This window comes from Camelus dromedarius, chromosome 8, assembly GCF_036321535.1.
Source record: "Camelus dromedarius isolate mCamDro1 chromosome 8, mCamDro1.pat, whole genome shotgun sequence".
Taxonomy (NCBI): domain Eukaryota; kingdom Metazoa; phylum Chordata; class Mammalia; order Artiodactyla; family Camelidae; genus Camelus; species Camelus dromedarius.
Window position 1 is genome coordinate 83,084,068 of NC_087443.1, and position 13,979 is coordinate 83,098,046.

Here is a 13,979-nt window from a genome sequence, read left to right on the forward strand (position 1 = left end):
ATGTGGCATTTCAGAACTGACCCCAAATGTGTTAGACAAGGAACGATTTTAGGCCGTACTGAAGGCCACACGAGTTGTGCCGGACTCCTACTTAGGGTGCATGCTCAGCACGGCTGGGGGTCTCCCCAAAGGCAGACCACTCCAAGTTACGTTCCCCTACTGTTGGTTCAGGGCAGTCCCAGTCAAAACGCCCACTGCGGGGGTGGGGGTGGGGTGGCAGTTTTAAATGGACCAGGCAGGGCCTACTGGGCAGTGCAGAGCCCGGAGGCAGGAGCTCCGGGGAGTTCTGGAGACAGGAGGGAGCCACCCCCAGGCCAAGGAGCTCGAGGGGCCTCAGCCAGACAGCGGCCAGACGCTGTGGACCAAGGGGGCAGCCACCTGCTCTCCCATGCTGCCCGGCCAGTAGGTCAGTGGGTCAGTCGGCTCTGCTGGCTCCATCCCCGAGGGGGCCCCAGGCCTCCCCCGGTGGCCAAGCCCCGTCAGTGGGCGGGAAGCGGGAGCCTGTGTGGCCAGGGCAGCGCGTCAGGGACAGGCACACGCTCCGCCACAGTGATGACCCAAGACCCTCTGCAGTGGGGGGTGCCTGGGTGGGACCGGGGTGTGCCGTCTGTTTGGGCCCAGCTGTCCCGAGTGCCCGGCTGGTTTTCACTGTGCTTCAGGTCACTTCCAAAAATAAAACCAAGGTTAGTAGAAGATTCCATCCTTGAAGGAAATGGTTAATCCGAAGTGCTGGGCCGGGACCACCCTCTGACTGTCCTAGGAGCTGCTGTCCGCCTGTTCTTTCCCTTTTCCCTGGACACTGCTGGCCTTCCCGGGGTGCGTGGGGGAGAGTCCGCTCGGCCCTCCCCTCGGGGGTGGAGGAGGGGCTGGAGGAGGGGCTGGAGCTGCCGCGCTGACCGGCGCCTTCCTGTCCCGTCTCCCCAGCTACCCGTACAGCGAGGACTCCAGCCAGGGCAAGCAGTACATGAACACCCGGTGCCCCGCCTGGTGTGACCGCGTCCTCATGTCCCCGTCCGCCAAGGAGCTGATTCTGAGGGTAAGTGTGAGGTGGGGGTGGGGGGGTCAGAGCCACAGGGCTGGGGGTGGTCTGGGGGATTCGAGTTCCTGCCGACCCCAGCATGAGCCCTGCCTCGTCCTGTGACCGACCGACCCACCGACTGGTACCTCAGGGCAGCCCCCGGCCTGCGGGGCCGTGGGGGCAGCCAGGCCTCCAGCGTCTTCCCAGCTCAAAACGGGCATGAGCGGCCAGCAGTGTGCCAGGAACCTCCTGATCTGCTGCGTCCTTGGGGCCAGTGAGCTCTCGTCTTCGCAAGAGCTCGTGCACGCTGAAGTCTGCTGTGTCTCCCAAGCCGTGAGTCAGAGCCGGAGTCACACTCGGACCCGAGAAGTTAAAGACGAATGGCCCACATTCCGGGGGCAGCGCCGTGTGCTGGGCCAGGTTTCCTGGGGTGTTTCAGTGCCCACATCTCAGCACGAAAGGAGTGCTGGCAGGAGTCATTATCTGCATTGGTCTTGTCGACCCCATCAGTGAAAAAATGTTACAGTGAAATGCATCGATTCACCAGGGCAGCAGTCTGGCCTCTGAGGGACGGGGGCAGCCAGTTAGGAGTGGGCAGGAGGCCCCCATGGCCCCAGACCACCCCCTGCCAACCTCAACTCAGCATATTTGAGGCCAGTTACCACCCTCCATGGCCCCCGCAGCTGCTCTGAGGAGCCCCGTCTGTGCCCCTGGGCCTCACCCAGGACGCAGTCGGGAGGGCAGAACGCCCATGGGCTGCCTAGGTGTGCACCCTGTCCCCTGCTCAGCGGCCCCTGCGGCCCCCACTGGGAAGCCTGCTAACCTCTCCAGGAGGGCTGGCCCTCAACACCGCCTGGAGCCACAGCTCCCTGGGCGTTGGAGCAGGGAGCCTGCAGCCATGTGGGGTCTGCAGCAAGCTTGCTCTGGTGGGGCCTGGGGGGCTGGCCTGGGCAGCCTAGGCAGACCCCCGGCCTGTGGGCAGGACCTGTACCTCAGGGCCCATCAGGGAGGACGGCTGCTGGGGCTGCTTCCACAGGCAGCCCTCCGGAAGGAGCTGCGTGGGGCAGGGCCCTGAGCACACAGCCCAGACTTGGGCCTGCCCCTGGTGCCCTGAGGTGAGGGCGAGGGATGAGAGAATGGACAGCGGCTCTGAGCACATGGGGCGAGCTGAGCACAGGCCTGTGGCCGGTGTGGGTGCCTCCGGGGACCTCGGGACGCAGAGAAGAGACCAGAGTCATCTTCCAGAGAGAGAGGTGTCTTGCAGTAAACCCACTAAGACAGCGGGGGTGCTCAGGACCGCGCGTGGGGGCTGCACGGGCTGCAAACAGTCTAGCGGAAGGTGGCATTTTAGACTGTTTTATGTGCATTCACGTCATCTCAGTTTGGGGGCCTGAGACTGGCTGCTGCAGACGCTGTGGGGACAGAGCTCGGCTGCTGGCCCGTCTGGGGAAGGCCCAGTGCCTTCCTGGTGGGGAGTCCCAGCAGGCGGGCGTTACCGGCCCGGTGGCTGCGCGGCTAGCGGTCTCTGTGGCGTCATCCATCATGCCACGCTCGGGCAGCTCAGCCTTGTGTTAGTTCCGCTTCCCAGCCCCGGACACCGGAGGTGGCAGCCGCAGTGACGAGCGCGCAGCGAGGTGTGCGTCGCCGCGGTAATTTGTTTATCTGTCTCGAGATCACACAGTTGGAAACCCACAATCTTACACTGCCTTTGCAAATTGCCTCGCTCGTTTGATGGATGCGCCCCCGCTCTGCAGAGGCGGCGCTTCGACTGCAGGGACTTGCGGAGGGTGCTGTCTGTATGTTCTGGCAGGCGACCATGCTGGAGAGGAAATCTGACCTTAAGCTTCCTACTGCATTACGGATAATTCAGTTTTAACGTTGTAGTCGCAGATGCCTCAGCTGCAGATGTAAAACCCCGGCCCAGTCGGAGCCGACCGACTGCTGGGAACACACACCCTCTGCGGCGCCCGGGCTTAAGGGTCTGCAGGCTGGTGGAGGTGGGAGGCTGATGGGCACACGGACCACGGGGTGCAGTGGCGTGGAGTTCAGGGGCGTCTGCTCTTGCGTGAACAGGGGGCGCTGAGTGAACAGACCCTGATGTCAGAAGCGAACGTCAGCAGGGAAAGTGGGAACCGGACGAGCGTCTGTGGTGCCGGGGGCTCGGCGGCACGTGTGCTCACAGCGGCACCGACTGCGGTGAGCACCGGCCCGGGCCTCCACCACGTCCAGGGCGCCGAAGGGCCGGAGGGGAGCCTGGAGCTCAGCGTAGCCCCTGAGGTCACCGCCTTCCTGAGGCCAGAGCCGCCTCGCCTGCAAGAGCCAGGGTGCAGAGATGCCGCCCGGACCGCCAGGACCTCGGGCCACCGCCAGCTGCCCCTCCGAGGGGCCGCAGAAGTGGGCAGAGTGGGCGGCGGGCGACTGCTCCCCATTCCCACCTCTCACAGCTCTTCCTGTGCTTGCTTTTCTCAGTCGGAGAGCGAGGAGAAGGTCGTCACCTACGACCACATCGGGCCCAGCGTCTGCATGGGAGACCACAAGGTGACATCACCTCGCTGGGGCCCAGGGTGGGCGGTGGGCGGCTTCTCCTGCCGCCTCCTTAGCCTGGCCTCACAGAGGCGGCGAAATTGGTCTGTTTTTATTTGATTTTAATAAAATACCAGAAGGAGTTGGGTAGACAAGCAGACAGTAAGACAGACAAGACTAGTCACAAGAGAACACGGTGCAGTTTTACTATTTGTAAAAAACGCTGGTTTCCGGAGTCCGTTTCCCAGGTGTGCATTGGAAGTATTTTAATGGCCTCTGAGGCGGGGCAGCTGCCACCATGGGGCGAGCGGGAGGCGTGCGTGCTACCAGCCCAGCGCTTCGGGAGGCAGTGATTGTTCCGGGACTGACTTCTCCGTGTGACCGTGCCTGGCCCCCGAGGGGCCCCATGGGGACAGGTCCTGGGTCACTGGCAGGCAAAGGCGATGCTCTGCTTCCCCATCTTCAAGGCCTCCGGGCCCCGCCCACACTGCCCCATCCCAGGCGGAGCTCTGTCTTTCCGGGGCTATTTGGCTGGAATCAGCAGTTCTTAAATGAGCTTTTACATTAGTTTTCCCTCTGGGAGTAATGCCCTCTCTACAGACCACGAAGGCCCTCTGCCTCGAGCCTCTGGCTGCCCAATCCGGGCAGCCCCACACGGGCGGGGTCCAGAGTGGGCACCCAGCCGGGAGCACGGGGTCCGGTGTTCTGACAACTTCTCTTCTGCCCCTGCAGCCCGTGTTCCTGGCCTTCCGCATCGCGCCCGGGGCAGGTAAACCTCACGCACGTGTGCACAAGTGCTGTGTCGTGCAGTGACGTGGTGGTAAATATGCCTCCTTCCCTCGTGTTCACCTTTCCTGAGTTTCTCCTGGTGTGTGCGCGCCTTTAACCAACGGCCGACTCCACGCAGGGACGCGGTGTCAGCGCCACGAGAGGACCCTTGGCGAGCCCTCCCTGTAGCACGAGGCGCAGACGAAGTCGCAGCCCATGAAATACGTACTCGTGACAGCTGCACCCACAACCGCCCGAGCGCCACCCGCTAGGCAGACGGCCGGCCCTGCACTTCGCTTCAGCCTCCGGACGGCGGCTCCGGAAAAGCCTCACATACCTCACTGTCTCGTCTGTTCATGTGACATTAAGTAGAAATACTGGTTTTTTTTAAAAAAAAAAATAAGTCACAGCCCTGTTGCCAAAACTCTGTAATAGACAGCAAAGAGATTCTGTATTTTAGACTTCACGGTTTTCGATTTTTACGAATTGTCAGCGTGGAAGAGCTTCTCCAGGGTGGAAACCCCACAGGTGCCGAGCACTCTGCCAGCCGGGCCCCTGGTGGGGGGCGGGCGGGCTCTGGACCGCCGGGCTGCGCGTGGCCTCTGCTGGGGGCCGTGGCCCGGCTCCCACTCCGACGGCCCCCCTTCCGGGCTCTTCACTCTACTGCCATGTGACGTGGCTTTTGAATCACACTGCAGCTGCTTTCCATTTTTATATATAAATATATATAAATATATACTTTTTAAAAATAATTTATAAACCTTACCGAAACTTACGCTAAATACACTTTCCAGTATGAATGCTTGAGTGGTATTTCAGCAGGTAGCATCGAGGTCTAGGAGGTCAGGCGCGTGTCTGTCAGCACACAAGGCTCCCAAACAAGTGACAGGGCTTGGCTGTGCCCTCACGGGCCAGACCGACCCCTGCACGTCTGCACGAGCAGCCGGACTCCTAGGCCTCCTTCTGTGTAACATTAAGAACTGAATGTGAACTTCATAGCTAGCTCGGGTGTACCTTCTAAGAATTTTGTAAACTGTTTTGTCCGTCTTTTGTTACTGTTCTGCGGTGCCAAGTATTCTACATGAAACAACAATATCCTGGGAGAGATAAAAGTAGCGTAGCCTGCTTCTGATAGAAACTGCTTTTAACCTGGGCTGTACATACAAATACTCAGAGAAACAGAACTGCTCACGTCCCTGGCTGCTCAGCCTCGGACGACCTGTGTGATACGCCAGCTGTGAGCCCTGGCCCTCAGGACAGGCGATCCCAGAGCCCGTGGGCGAAACACAGACGGACGTCTTACTGATCTGCTTCAGAACACTACAGAACTCCTGGGCTGGGGCACGGCGCCGGGGGCGCCTGTTTCTAGAGAAATCACTACCATGGCAAGTGCTGTGGTGTCCACTCGCCGAATCCGTGTCCTTGACAGTGTGATCGGAGCTGTGTCTGGCTGGGGTCGCTGCGCTCTGTCCACCGGCCACACGGCCGTTCCGCCCCCAGCGATCCGTGTAGCGGGGTTTCAGCTGTTGGTCACTGTCGAGGCCTCTAGAAATGACCGCTCCAGTTCCTAAGCAATAAAATTGATCATGGTGAAGATACCCCGTCTGCTGTCTCCTCCTTCGGCGTGCCCGACCCCCTTTAAATCCCGCGCACCAGCAGCGCTGGGCTCTGTCCTGTCGGATGCTGTTCCCAGACAAAGCCAAGGGGTGAGAGCAGAGAAAGCGTCTTCTGGATTTTTCACTGCAGAGGTGCCTGGTGGGAGTCCCCCCTCAGCGTTCGCAGTGAGATTGCATAAATGCATTGCTTTTCTCAAAACTTTAATATTGGAAATTCCTTTGCTCTTAACGTGGGCTGAGGGGATAATTCATGCACAGAAATTAAAAAAAAATCAATGCTTTCCTTAAAAAGAAAAACACCCAGTGGACACGCCTGGTGTTAAACTGGTGCAACCATGTGGCAAAAAAACAGAAAACTTCAGCTTTTTACGTTTCTCTTGAACATTTTTAGTAATGCCCTTCAAGAGAACTCTTAGGGTGCGATACCATTTGTTTATAGTTTTTAAAATCAACATGACTGTTACGCCCATGAAGCTGCAACCACGTCCAGCTCCAGAGAACAGAAGGGACAGGATGGTCTTCTGTGAACGGGAGCAGATCCATGGCTGTTCTTAACCAGAATCCCAGCCCTGGGATTCCATGGTGAGGAGATAGGCCAGAGAGAGGAGGGCTTCCCCACCTTCCTCTGGGGGGCTGGGGGCTGGGTCTGGCCGGGGGATCCAGGGAGGTACCCTAACGGTCGCGGCTGGAGCAGCCCAGGAGAAGGACGAGGTCCAAACACTGGCCAGAAGTGCTTTTTCGAGAAAACCAGCCCTTCGAGTCTGAGGATCGAAAGCATAGAGAAAATTCCAGGGCTGGTTGAGGGAACTGCCCGCTGTCCCTGGGCAGCAGAATTGTTTTGGCTTTCTCTTTGTGGTCTCAGCTTGAATTAAAGAGAGCTTCCACCAATTAAAAAAACCTGTTATGTGCTAGCGGAAGGGCCACGATGCTGATGAACTTAAAACCTGATTTATTTCACCCAGTGTGTTTAGTGCTACCTGGAATTGTGTCGCCTCTCGGTAAGGCTAGGCACGTTTTAATCCATAGTCAGACCAAAACGCATCAACGGGCTGGGGTTTCAGCTGGGCAGAGATGCCCCTCACCGCCCCTGGAAAAGGGGAAAAGTACCACGCTGGGTGGGGCGGGAATGCCGCTCACCTGCCCTATTGGGGACCCCTAAATGTGTTTAAATCTGCCCCATCTCATCCATCTGAGCGCAAAATAGGGGCCCCGAGACCCCTGGGGAGGGTGCCGGAGCTCAACCGCGCTGCCCAGACGCCCCTTCCCGGGCTGGGGTCGGAGGAGTTGGCGGGAGGTCGAGGCAGGGAGGGATAAAGGGATCCTACCTGCTTCGGCTCACACCTGATGCGCCAGGCGTCCGCGCTCCGCTCCATCCCCGGCGCCATATGCTCCACTCAGCCTCTCGGAGTCCTGGCTCTTGGCGACTCTCCTGCGGCCCGCCCGGGCGGCCCCTTCCCTTGGGCGGCGGCCGGAGGTTCGCGGGGCCGGGGCGCCCTTCCTCGCGCCCGGCCTCAAGATGCCCTCGGTGCTGCGCGCTGCCGCCGCCTGGGCAGCCGGGGGCTCGGGGGCTGGAGCCGCTCGCGCCCTGCCGCCGAGCCGGACCCCGTCCAGACTCAGGCGCCCTCGAGTCTCAGCCGCGGACCCGCGGGATGGAAGGCTGGACCCGGGACCGAACAGCGGACGCGGCAGGGAACGCGCTGGGCGCCTCGCCCGCGGTTTTCGATAAGGAAGAAACACGCGGTGCAGCCTCAGGAGCCATGGCTCCGACGGGGACGTGTTAAATAATTTATTGATTATACAAAGTGATTCCTCCCAGGACGCGCAGCAGCGGCGGCCCTGGGTCGACGCCCCCGCCGAACGCGCCGGGGACAGGGACGCGGGCGCGGCCAGGGTCCCTGCACGCCGAGCCGGAGCCGGGCCGCTTTATAACTTATTCTGTAAAAATATATATACACACTCCTTCTGGCGCGGGCGGCTGGCTTGGGGCGCCGGCCCGCATCCCGTACCCTGGTTGTGCGGCCTCGCCGCCGCGTCCTCACAAGGCGTCCCCCGCGCCGCCGCCGCACGGGCTGACCAGCGCCAAGTTCGAGGGTTTGTGCTTCTTGAGCAGCCGCGTGATCTTCTCGTCGTCCGAGTTGGGGTCCAGGGGCCGGTTGTACTCGTCGTCGTCCTCCGCGTCGGAGCCGCCCACCTTCAGCTTCTCGGCGTCGGAGTCCTGCTTCTTCTTGGCCGACGCCATCTCCGCCGCGTGCCGCTTGCGCCACTTGGTCCGGCGGTTCTGGAACCACACCTGGGGTGGAGAGTGACCGTCAGGCGGCGCCTCCCCTTAGCACCCAACCTGCGGCCCCGCGGCCCCTGACTGTACCCCGGCCGCCCTCGTGGAGGCGAGGGACGCCCCTCCGCCCCAACCCCTCGGCCCCAGCCCGAACAGCAGGGCTGGGAGCCCCCGGGACTGGAGCCAAGGCCGGCGGCCGCTCACAGACCGTTCGCAGGACGCGGGGGACCGGGTCTGTTTGGTCGCAGCGGTATCCGCGGGGGACCGCCCAGGCCGCAGCCGCCTCACCTTGACTTGGCTCTCGGTCATGCCCAGGGAGTAGGCGAGGCGCGCACGCTCCGGACCCGCCAAGTACTTGGTCTGCTCAAAAGTCTTCTCCAACGCGAAGATCTGCTGGCCCGAGAAGGTCGGCCGCGAGTGCTTCTTCTTGCCATCCTTGTCCAGGACCCCGCCGGCGTGGGCTGCAAATGAGGGCAGGTGAGAGCGGCCCGCCTCCCGACTCCCCTCCCACGGCCCCACGCCGAACCTGCGCGCTGGCCACTTACCCGGGCCGGCCAGGCGCGGGTCCCTCCAGGGCGAACCCTGCACCACGCCCGGCCAGAAGATGGGCGGGCGCCCGGGCAGCTCGGCCAGCGGCTTCGGGTAGCCGCGCGCCACGGCGGCCGCGGGCCCAAAGTAGACGCCAGCCGACGAAGCGAGTCCGTTGAGACGGGGCAGGCCGCCTAGGAGGCTGCCGCTCGCCGCGCCCACGGGCCGCCCCAAGATGTCGCTGATGCCATGAGGGGTGCCGAGCGGCAGCTGCGCGCCCAAGCCGCCCAGCGCGGGCGCCTTGAAACCGGCCGGACCCTGCAGCGCGTACGGGAACAGCGACGTCTTCATCTCGGCCATGTTGTGCAGCGCGGCGAGCGGCGCGCTGCTCAGCACGAACGCGCCCGGGCGGTTAGCGTCCATGGGCGCCGCCGCCGCCGGCCCGGGCGCCCATTCGGGCCCCGTCGCCGCCGCCCGCGCCCGCCGGCCTGGGAAGTTTGCGCGCGGCCCTGGCGAGCGCCGGCTGCAGCGGGGGCGCGGGGCGTGGGCCGCGAGCGCCGACGGCACGGAGGGCGGGCGGCGGCCCCGGCACGGGCTGGGCGGCGGTCGGGGAACTACTGGCGGTAGCGGTGGCGGCTCCGGGCCGGGTCGGAGCGGCGCCGCGCGGGCCGGACGCGCTGATAACCGCGGGGCCCTGGCGCGGCGCGCGCGCTGATTGGCTGCCGGCGCCCGCGGCCCGGCCATTGGCCAGCGCCCCGCCGTCTGCGCGCGCCCCCGCCGGCAGCGCACTCCATGAAGGGCCCATTAGCGCCGCAGGTGCCTCCCGGGCTGTAAATTTGTCCCCTGATTTATCTCCCCGGGGACGAAATAAATCCCGCTGGATGGGAGTTTAGTTAGGCAAAGGTTTTAATGGGAAATCAGGAAAAAATACGAGAACATATTTTATCGCCCGAAAGAATGTAGATTTGAGGATCCACTCAGCACACTCCGTGGACCCCGTTCAGTGAAGAGCCACAGGCGGGAGGGCACGGGGAGCCCGCAGGCATTCGGGGTCACGGCCCGCGCCCCCCGCCCCCGGCTGCTTCCCCCTGCCCCGGGCTCAGGTTTGGGGGGAGGGCCAAAGACATTTCCGTAAACATTCTCCTCCGGAATACAGAAGACGGAGGAAGCCGGACCTCAGAGTCCACGGGCCGTATGCCAGACATGGCCCACGAGAAGCTTTCACCAATCAACTAGTTGCGCGGTGGCGAGGCCTGTCCGAGGGTCACAGGCGAGGCCGCCGACCCCCGGGCGCTGCCAGGAGAGCCGTTAGTTCCCAGTCCCCTCCCCCCGGGCCCGCGGAGCTGAAACCTCCCGGGCCTCTGGGTTGGGTGTTTCCCGGTCGCGAAGTCGGGGCTTGTTCCCGGGAGGCAACCTGAGCCCAGAGCTTCGACCTGGGCGCCGATTTAGCCCGCAGCCTTCCCCTCGTGAAGCACAGCCCCAGCTGGGAGAACGGGCGCCGTGGCAGGCTCCGAGTCCCGATCCCAAGGCATACGGGGCCACATTCGGGGCCTTGGGTGCAGCGGGCAGGAGTGCGGACTTCTGACAAGCACGCAGGGCCCACGGTGTCCCCCCTCTGGGTACAGAGCCTCCCACGCTGCAGAATTGCTGTGGAGGGTTCAAGTAAGATGGTAGCGGGCTGCGCGCGCTGGAGGGTTCAAGTAAGATGGTAGCGGGCTGCGCGCGCTGGCGGAGAGCAGGCGCTGAGTAGAATTCCGGACCTTGTTTCCTCGTCACGTATTAATTACTGAGTGACGACTAATATTATTACTCGCTGCCTTCTGGGAACGTGCGGGAACCCATGGCCGCCGTTTTGTGGCTTGGGGGCGGCGTGCGCCAAGCCGGCCTCTGTCAGGCCAGGTGCGGTGCGCTGTCCGTTAGCAACGACTTTCCCGTTTCACTTCGGCTGCCAGGGTTTCAGTGGCGAGGTAGAAGGCCACCTTCTTGGCTCTGTGCTGGGACCCAGCGCCCGCTCGCGCTGAGACCCTCGGGGGTCCGTTTTCGTTTTGTGCAGTTAGCTGTGGAGTCTTAGTACCCAGACTCCCTAAGCCAGATCGCGGCTTGGAAAGCCACTGACCACCGGGGCTGGGCGGCCGTTCGGTGGCCTCCTCTGGCCGTGTGAGCGCGCACCGTGCGGTCCCGGGAGGCGCGGCGTGGCGCGTGGTGCCCTGGCTCCGTGCGCGCTGCAGCCCGCGCGCAAGAGAGTTTCTCTCTTCTTGCTTCCTTGACTGGGGCCGCACTCGCAGATCCGGGTGTGACTGCCCCGCAGGAGATCGGCCCCAGCGGGGCCAGGCCCGGGATACCGAGAGCGCCCCTCCAGCGTTCCCGCGGTACCTACTGCGGCCGAGCCCCGAGACCGGCCCCGGGCCTCGCATGCGCCCCACTTTCCTGGGCACTGCGTGCGTGCGCCTCGAGAGCCCGGCCCCAGGGAGGCTCCTTCCCTGCAGGGTTTGGGCCCCTCTGGGCTCCTCCGGCCTCCTCTGGGCTGCAGCGGGTGGAGAAAGCTGGAGCTCTGGTTAGAGCGGGAGAAGTGGGCCAGGAGGCGGGGCCGAGGGAGGGGAGGGGCCTAGTGAGAGGGGCGGGGCCGGCTCTCTGCTCGGGACCACTCTGTGGGCCACGGAGCCAACTCCGGGTATCCTCGACCCAACGGTCTTCCGGGGTGGGACAGGAGTGGCGCGCCCGGACGGGACAACAGGGCGCACTATCCTTCCGAAGGGTCCCCGCGACCCTGGCTCGGAGGCAGGAGGAACACTGCAGCTCTGGGCGCTGCTCTTTGGCTCCTCGCGCACCGGAGCGGGGGCCTCCGCAGCCCTTTTACACCGATGAGAAAAGAGACCTCGAGTCGCTGCCCTGCGTGCCGGCTCTGTCTACGCCGCCGGGTCCTGCCCGGACTAAGGCCGGAATGCTTGGGGTCGCGAGTGGGTCTGCCGTCTCCACTGACCGCAGCGGACGCGGCTCTCCTGGGAGCCAGTGGTCGCGGGTGCGAGATAGGGGGCTGGAGTGAGGTTTGGAGGGCCTGTGGCGATTGGTGGCGCCGGGACTGCTGGGTGAGGGCGGCCTCTTTTAAATCTCTCTGGCTGTCGGTGTCTCGGTACGCTCCGCGCGCTTCCTGTCCTGCTCGGCGTGCGGGGGCACCCAAGCCCCGTCTCTCCCCCACCCTGCAGGACGCTGCGGCACGGGGCTGCCTCTCCCTAGTGCCCCGGTCCCGGGTATAAAGTCTTGTTAACTTCCACGTCTTCCTTGCCCGCCATCTCTTGGCATTCCGGACTGCGCCCCCAAGCACTCCTGCTGTGCTCCTGGGCACTGCCCCCTCCATGGGACCAAAGAAACACCCCCCACCCCCGTAAGGAAAATCTTGTGGCCGCCTGCATGGAAGGATCGCCTCTGGGCTCCCACTGCCTGAGCCGGTTTCCGCCGTACTGGAGAGGTCCGCGTACGCCACCTTCTGGTCTTGAAGGAAAAGTCCTGCGGAGGAAGACAGCTGGCGCTTTTCGGCGCGTGAACTTGGACGTCGTGGGAACACACCCCGCTATGTGGCAGAGATCTTTATTTACTCAACGTTTATTTACTGGGCACCTACTAGGTGCCAGGCGTGCTCTGGGAGAGAGCACGTGAACTCAGCGAGCTCCACCTCCGTGCGCCCCGCCCTGCCCTGCGGGAAGGAGTGGACAATAAACAAAAAAACTTGTTCGGCAAGTGCCTGCAGGTTGGGAACGAGACTATTGATCCCTTTGTTGGGTGGGTGGGCCTGGGAGGGGCCCCCGCGGAGTGCCAGCCAGGCCTAGTCGGTGTCCAAGCCCTGGGCGGGTCAGAGCCCAGCGCGGTGTGGGAGGGGACAAGCGGGATGGGTGGGGGATGGGGGCTTGCACCTAGTAGGAGCTTGGATCTCATCGCCGACCGCGCAGGTAGCCACGGAGTTGGCAAATACCTTGTCAAAGAAATAGAGGTTTGTCGCCGCGGGGGGCTGGCAAGTTGTCGACCTGCCATCTGCCCCTACCATGCCCACTAGGGGCTGGGGCCTCTGGGGCGGCCCCCTGCAAAGGGCCCTGGTTTTGTCCTCCCACGTGTGAGCGGTTCTCTGCTCTGAGAGCACAGAAGGCAACCACACCAGGGTGGATTCGGGATGCTGCTCATCTGGGGGTTGGTGGGTCAGGAGAACCAATGGGTGCCACCCACTGCTGGGGGATGAAGGGGCAGAGGTAAGGTCATCAGGGCCCTGGAGCTGGAGGGGCCTCCGGACTCGCGGCGGCATGCATCTACTCCTGCAGGAACTCCCAGTGTCTGGAGACGAAAAGTTCCTTCGCTCTGGCGCAAACCCCATCCCCTCCCTAGCAAACAGGCCATGTGGGGCCTCCAAACCCCCGCCCTCCTGGCTGGGCGCCCTCCACAGGCCGACCCCCGGAAAGGGGGCTGGCAGACTCGCATCTCTGCTCGGCTGACCCCCCAGCGCCGCCAGAGGGACAGGGACTGTCTGAAAGGCAGTGAGGGTTGAAGGTGGGCCTGGGCAGGGGGCACGGGTGGGCACATAAAGGAGGCCCAGCTGGTCACCCTGGCCCCTCGCCCACCTGCACTATGGCCCAGTCCTGCCCACCATGCTCCACCTGGGTCTAATCCCCATGTAATGACCAGTGCATGAAACCAAGGCCACCAGTAGCCTCCTATCCCTGCCGGACTCATCCATCTGACCCCCTCCACTGGTCCGTTTGCTGCTACCCTGCCTTCCACCGCCCTCCTGGACCTCTCTCCCCTCATCTTCCTACTCCATCTGGGTCTGGGCTGGACCCTCACCCTCAGCCCCTGCTGGGCTGACGTGCCTTCTGCCAAGTGGCACCTCCCAGGGTGTCAGCATCTGGGTGCAGGGACCACCAGGCTTGGGGCGCCTTGGGGACTGAATAAATGCTGCTAAGGGAAGGAATGAGCATGCGTCCCAGTCCTGGGCTGCACATAAGGGTTGGGGAGGGGGGCTCTGTGCCCCCCTGGGGAGCAGGCACTACTAAGGGGCCTCCAGGCACCCTGAGCCAAAGGGTACCGTGGACGTGTGGGGCCCCGGGAGGGACTTTCTGAGCCAAGCCACTTCCCTGGGAAGATGCTGGAAAGACCCTGGGAGGCTGAGACCCTTGGCAGGTGGGAGGAGGCCCAGAAGGTATGTAAGGGAAGAGGCAGAAGCCTGGGGCCCCAGGAGGAGGCCCCAGCTGCCCAGCCCTTCCTGGCA

General features: G+C 63.4%; 2 protein-coding genes across 3 annotated transcripts in view; one reads left to right on the forward strand and one right to left on the reverse strand.

Annotated features, from left to right (window-relative positions):
* The window catches only part of INPP5A (inositol polyphosphate-5-phosphatase A), a 157,522-nt gene extending 151,615 nt beyond the window's left edge, over positions 1 to 5,907 (forward strand). Inside the window, exons 13-17 of one of the 2 annotated variants that reach the window (XM_031462056.2) lie at positions 925 to 1,036; positions 3,092 to 3,214; positions 3,488 to 3,556; positions 4,274 to 4,361; positions 4,449 to 5,907. In XM_031462056.2, the coding sequence (XP_031317916.1) occupies positions 925 to 1,036; positions 3,092 to 3,214; positions 3,488 to 3,556; positions 4,274 to 4,354 (385 nt within the window). In that variant the 3' untranslated portion in view covers positions 4,355 to 4,361; positions 4,449 to 5,907. The remainder of the gene's footprint in view (positions 1 to 924; positions 1,037 to 3,091; positions 3,215 to 3,487; positions 3,557 to 4,273; positions 4,362 to 4,448) is intronic. The other variant, XM_010998311.3, reaches the window with a different exon arrangement.
* Positions 5,908 to 7,702: 1,795 nt separating this feature from the next.
* NKX6-2 (NK6 homeobox 2) lies at positions 7,703 to 9,169 on the reverse strand. The gene is made up of 3 exons (XM_031462059.2): positions 8,746 to 9,169; positions 8,489 to 8,661; positions 7,703 to 8,215 (listed from the first exon to the last, which is right to left on the reverse strand). Exons 1-3 carry the CDS (start codon positions 9,149 to 9,151, stop codon positions 7,961 to 7,963), a joined length of 834 nt encoding a protein of 277 aa, XP_031317919.1. The 5' UTR covers positions 9,152 to 9,169; the 3' UTR covers positions 7,703 to 7,960.
* Between the last annotated feature and the right edge of the window lie 4,810 nt (positions 9,170 to 13,979).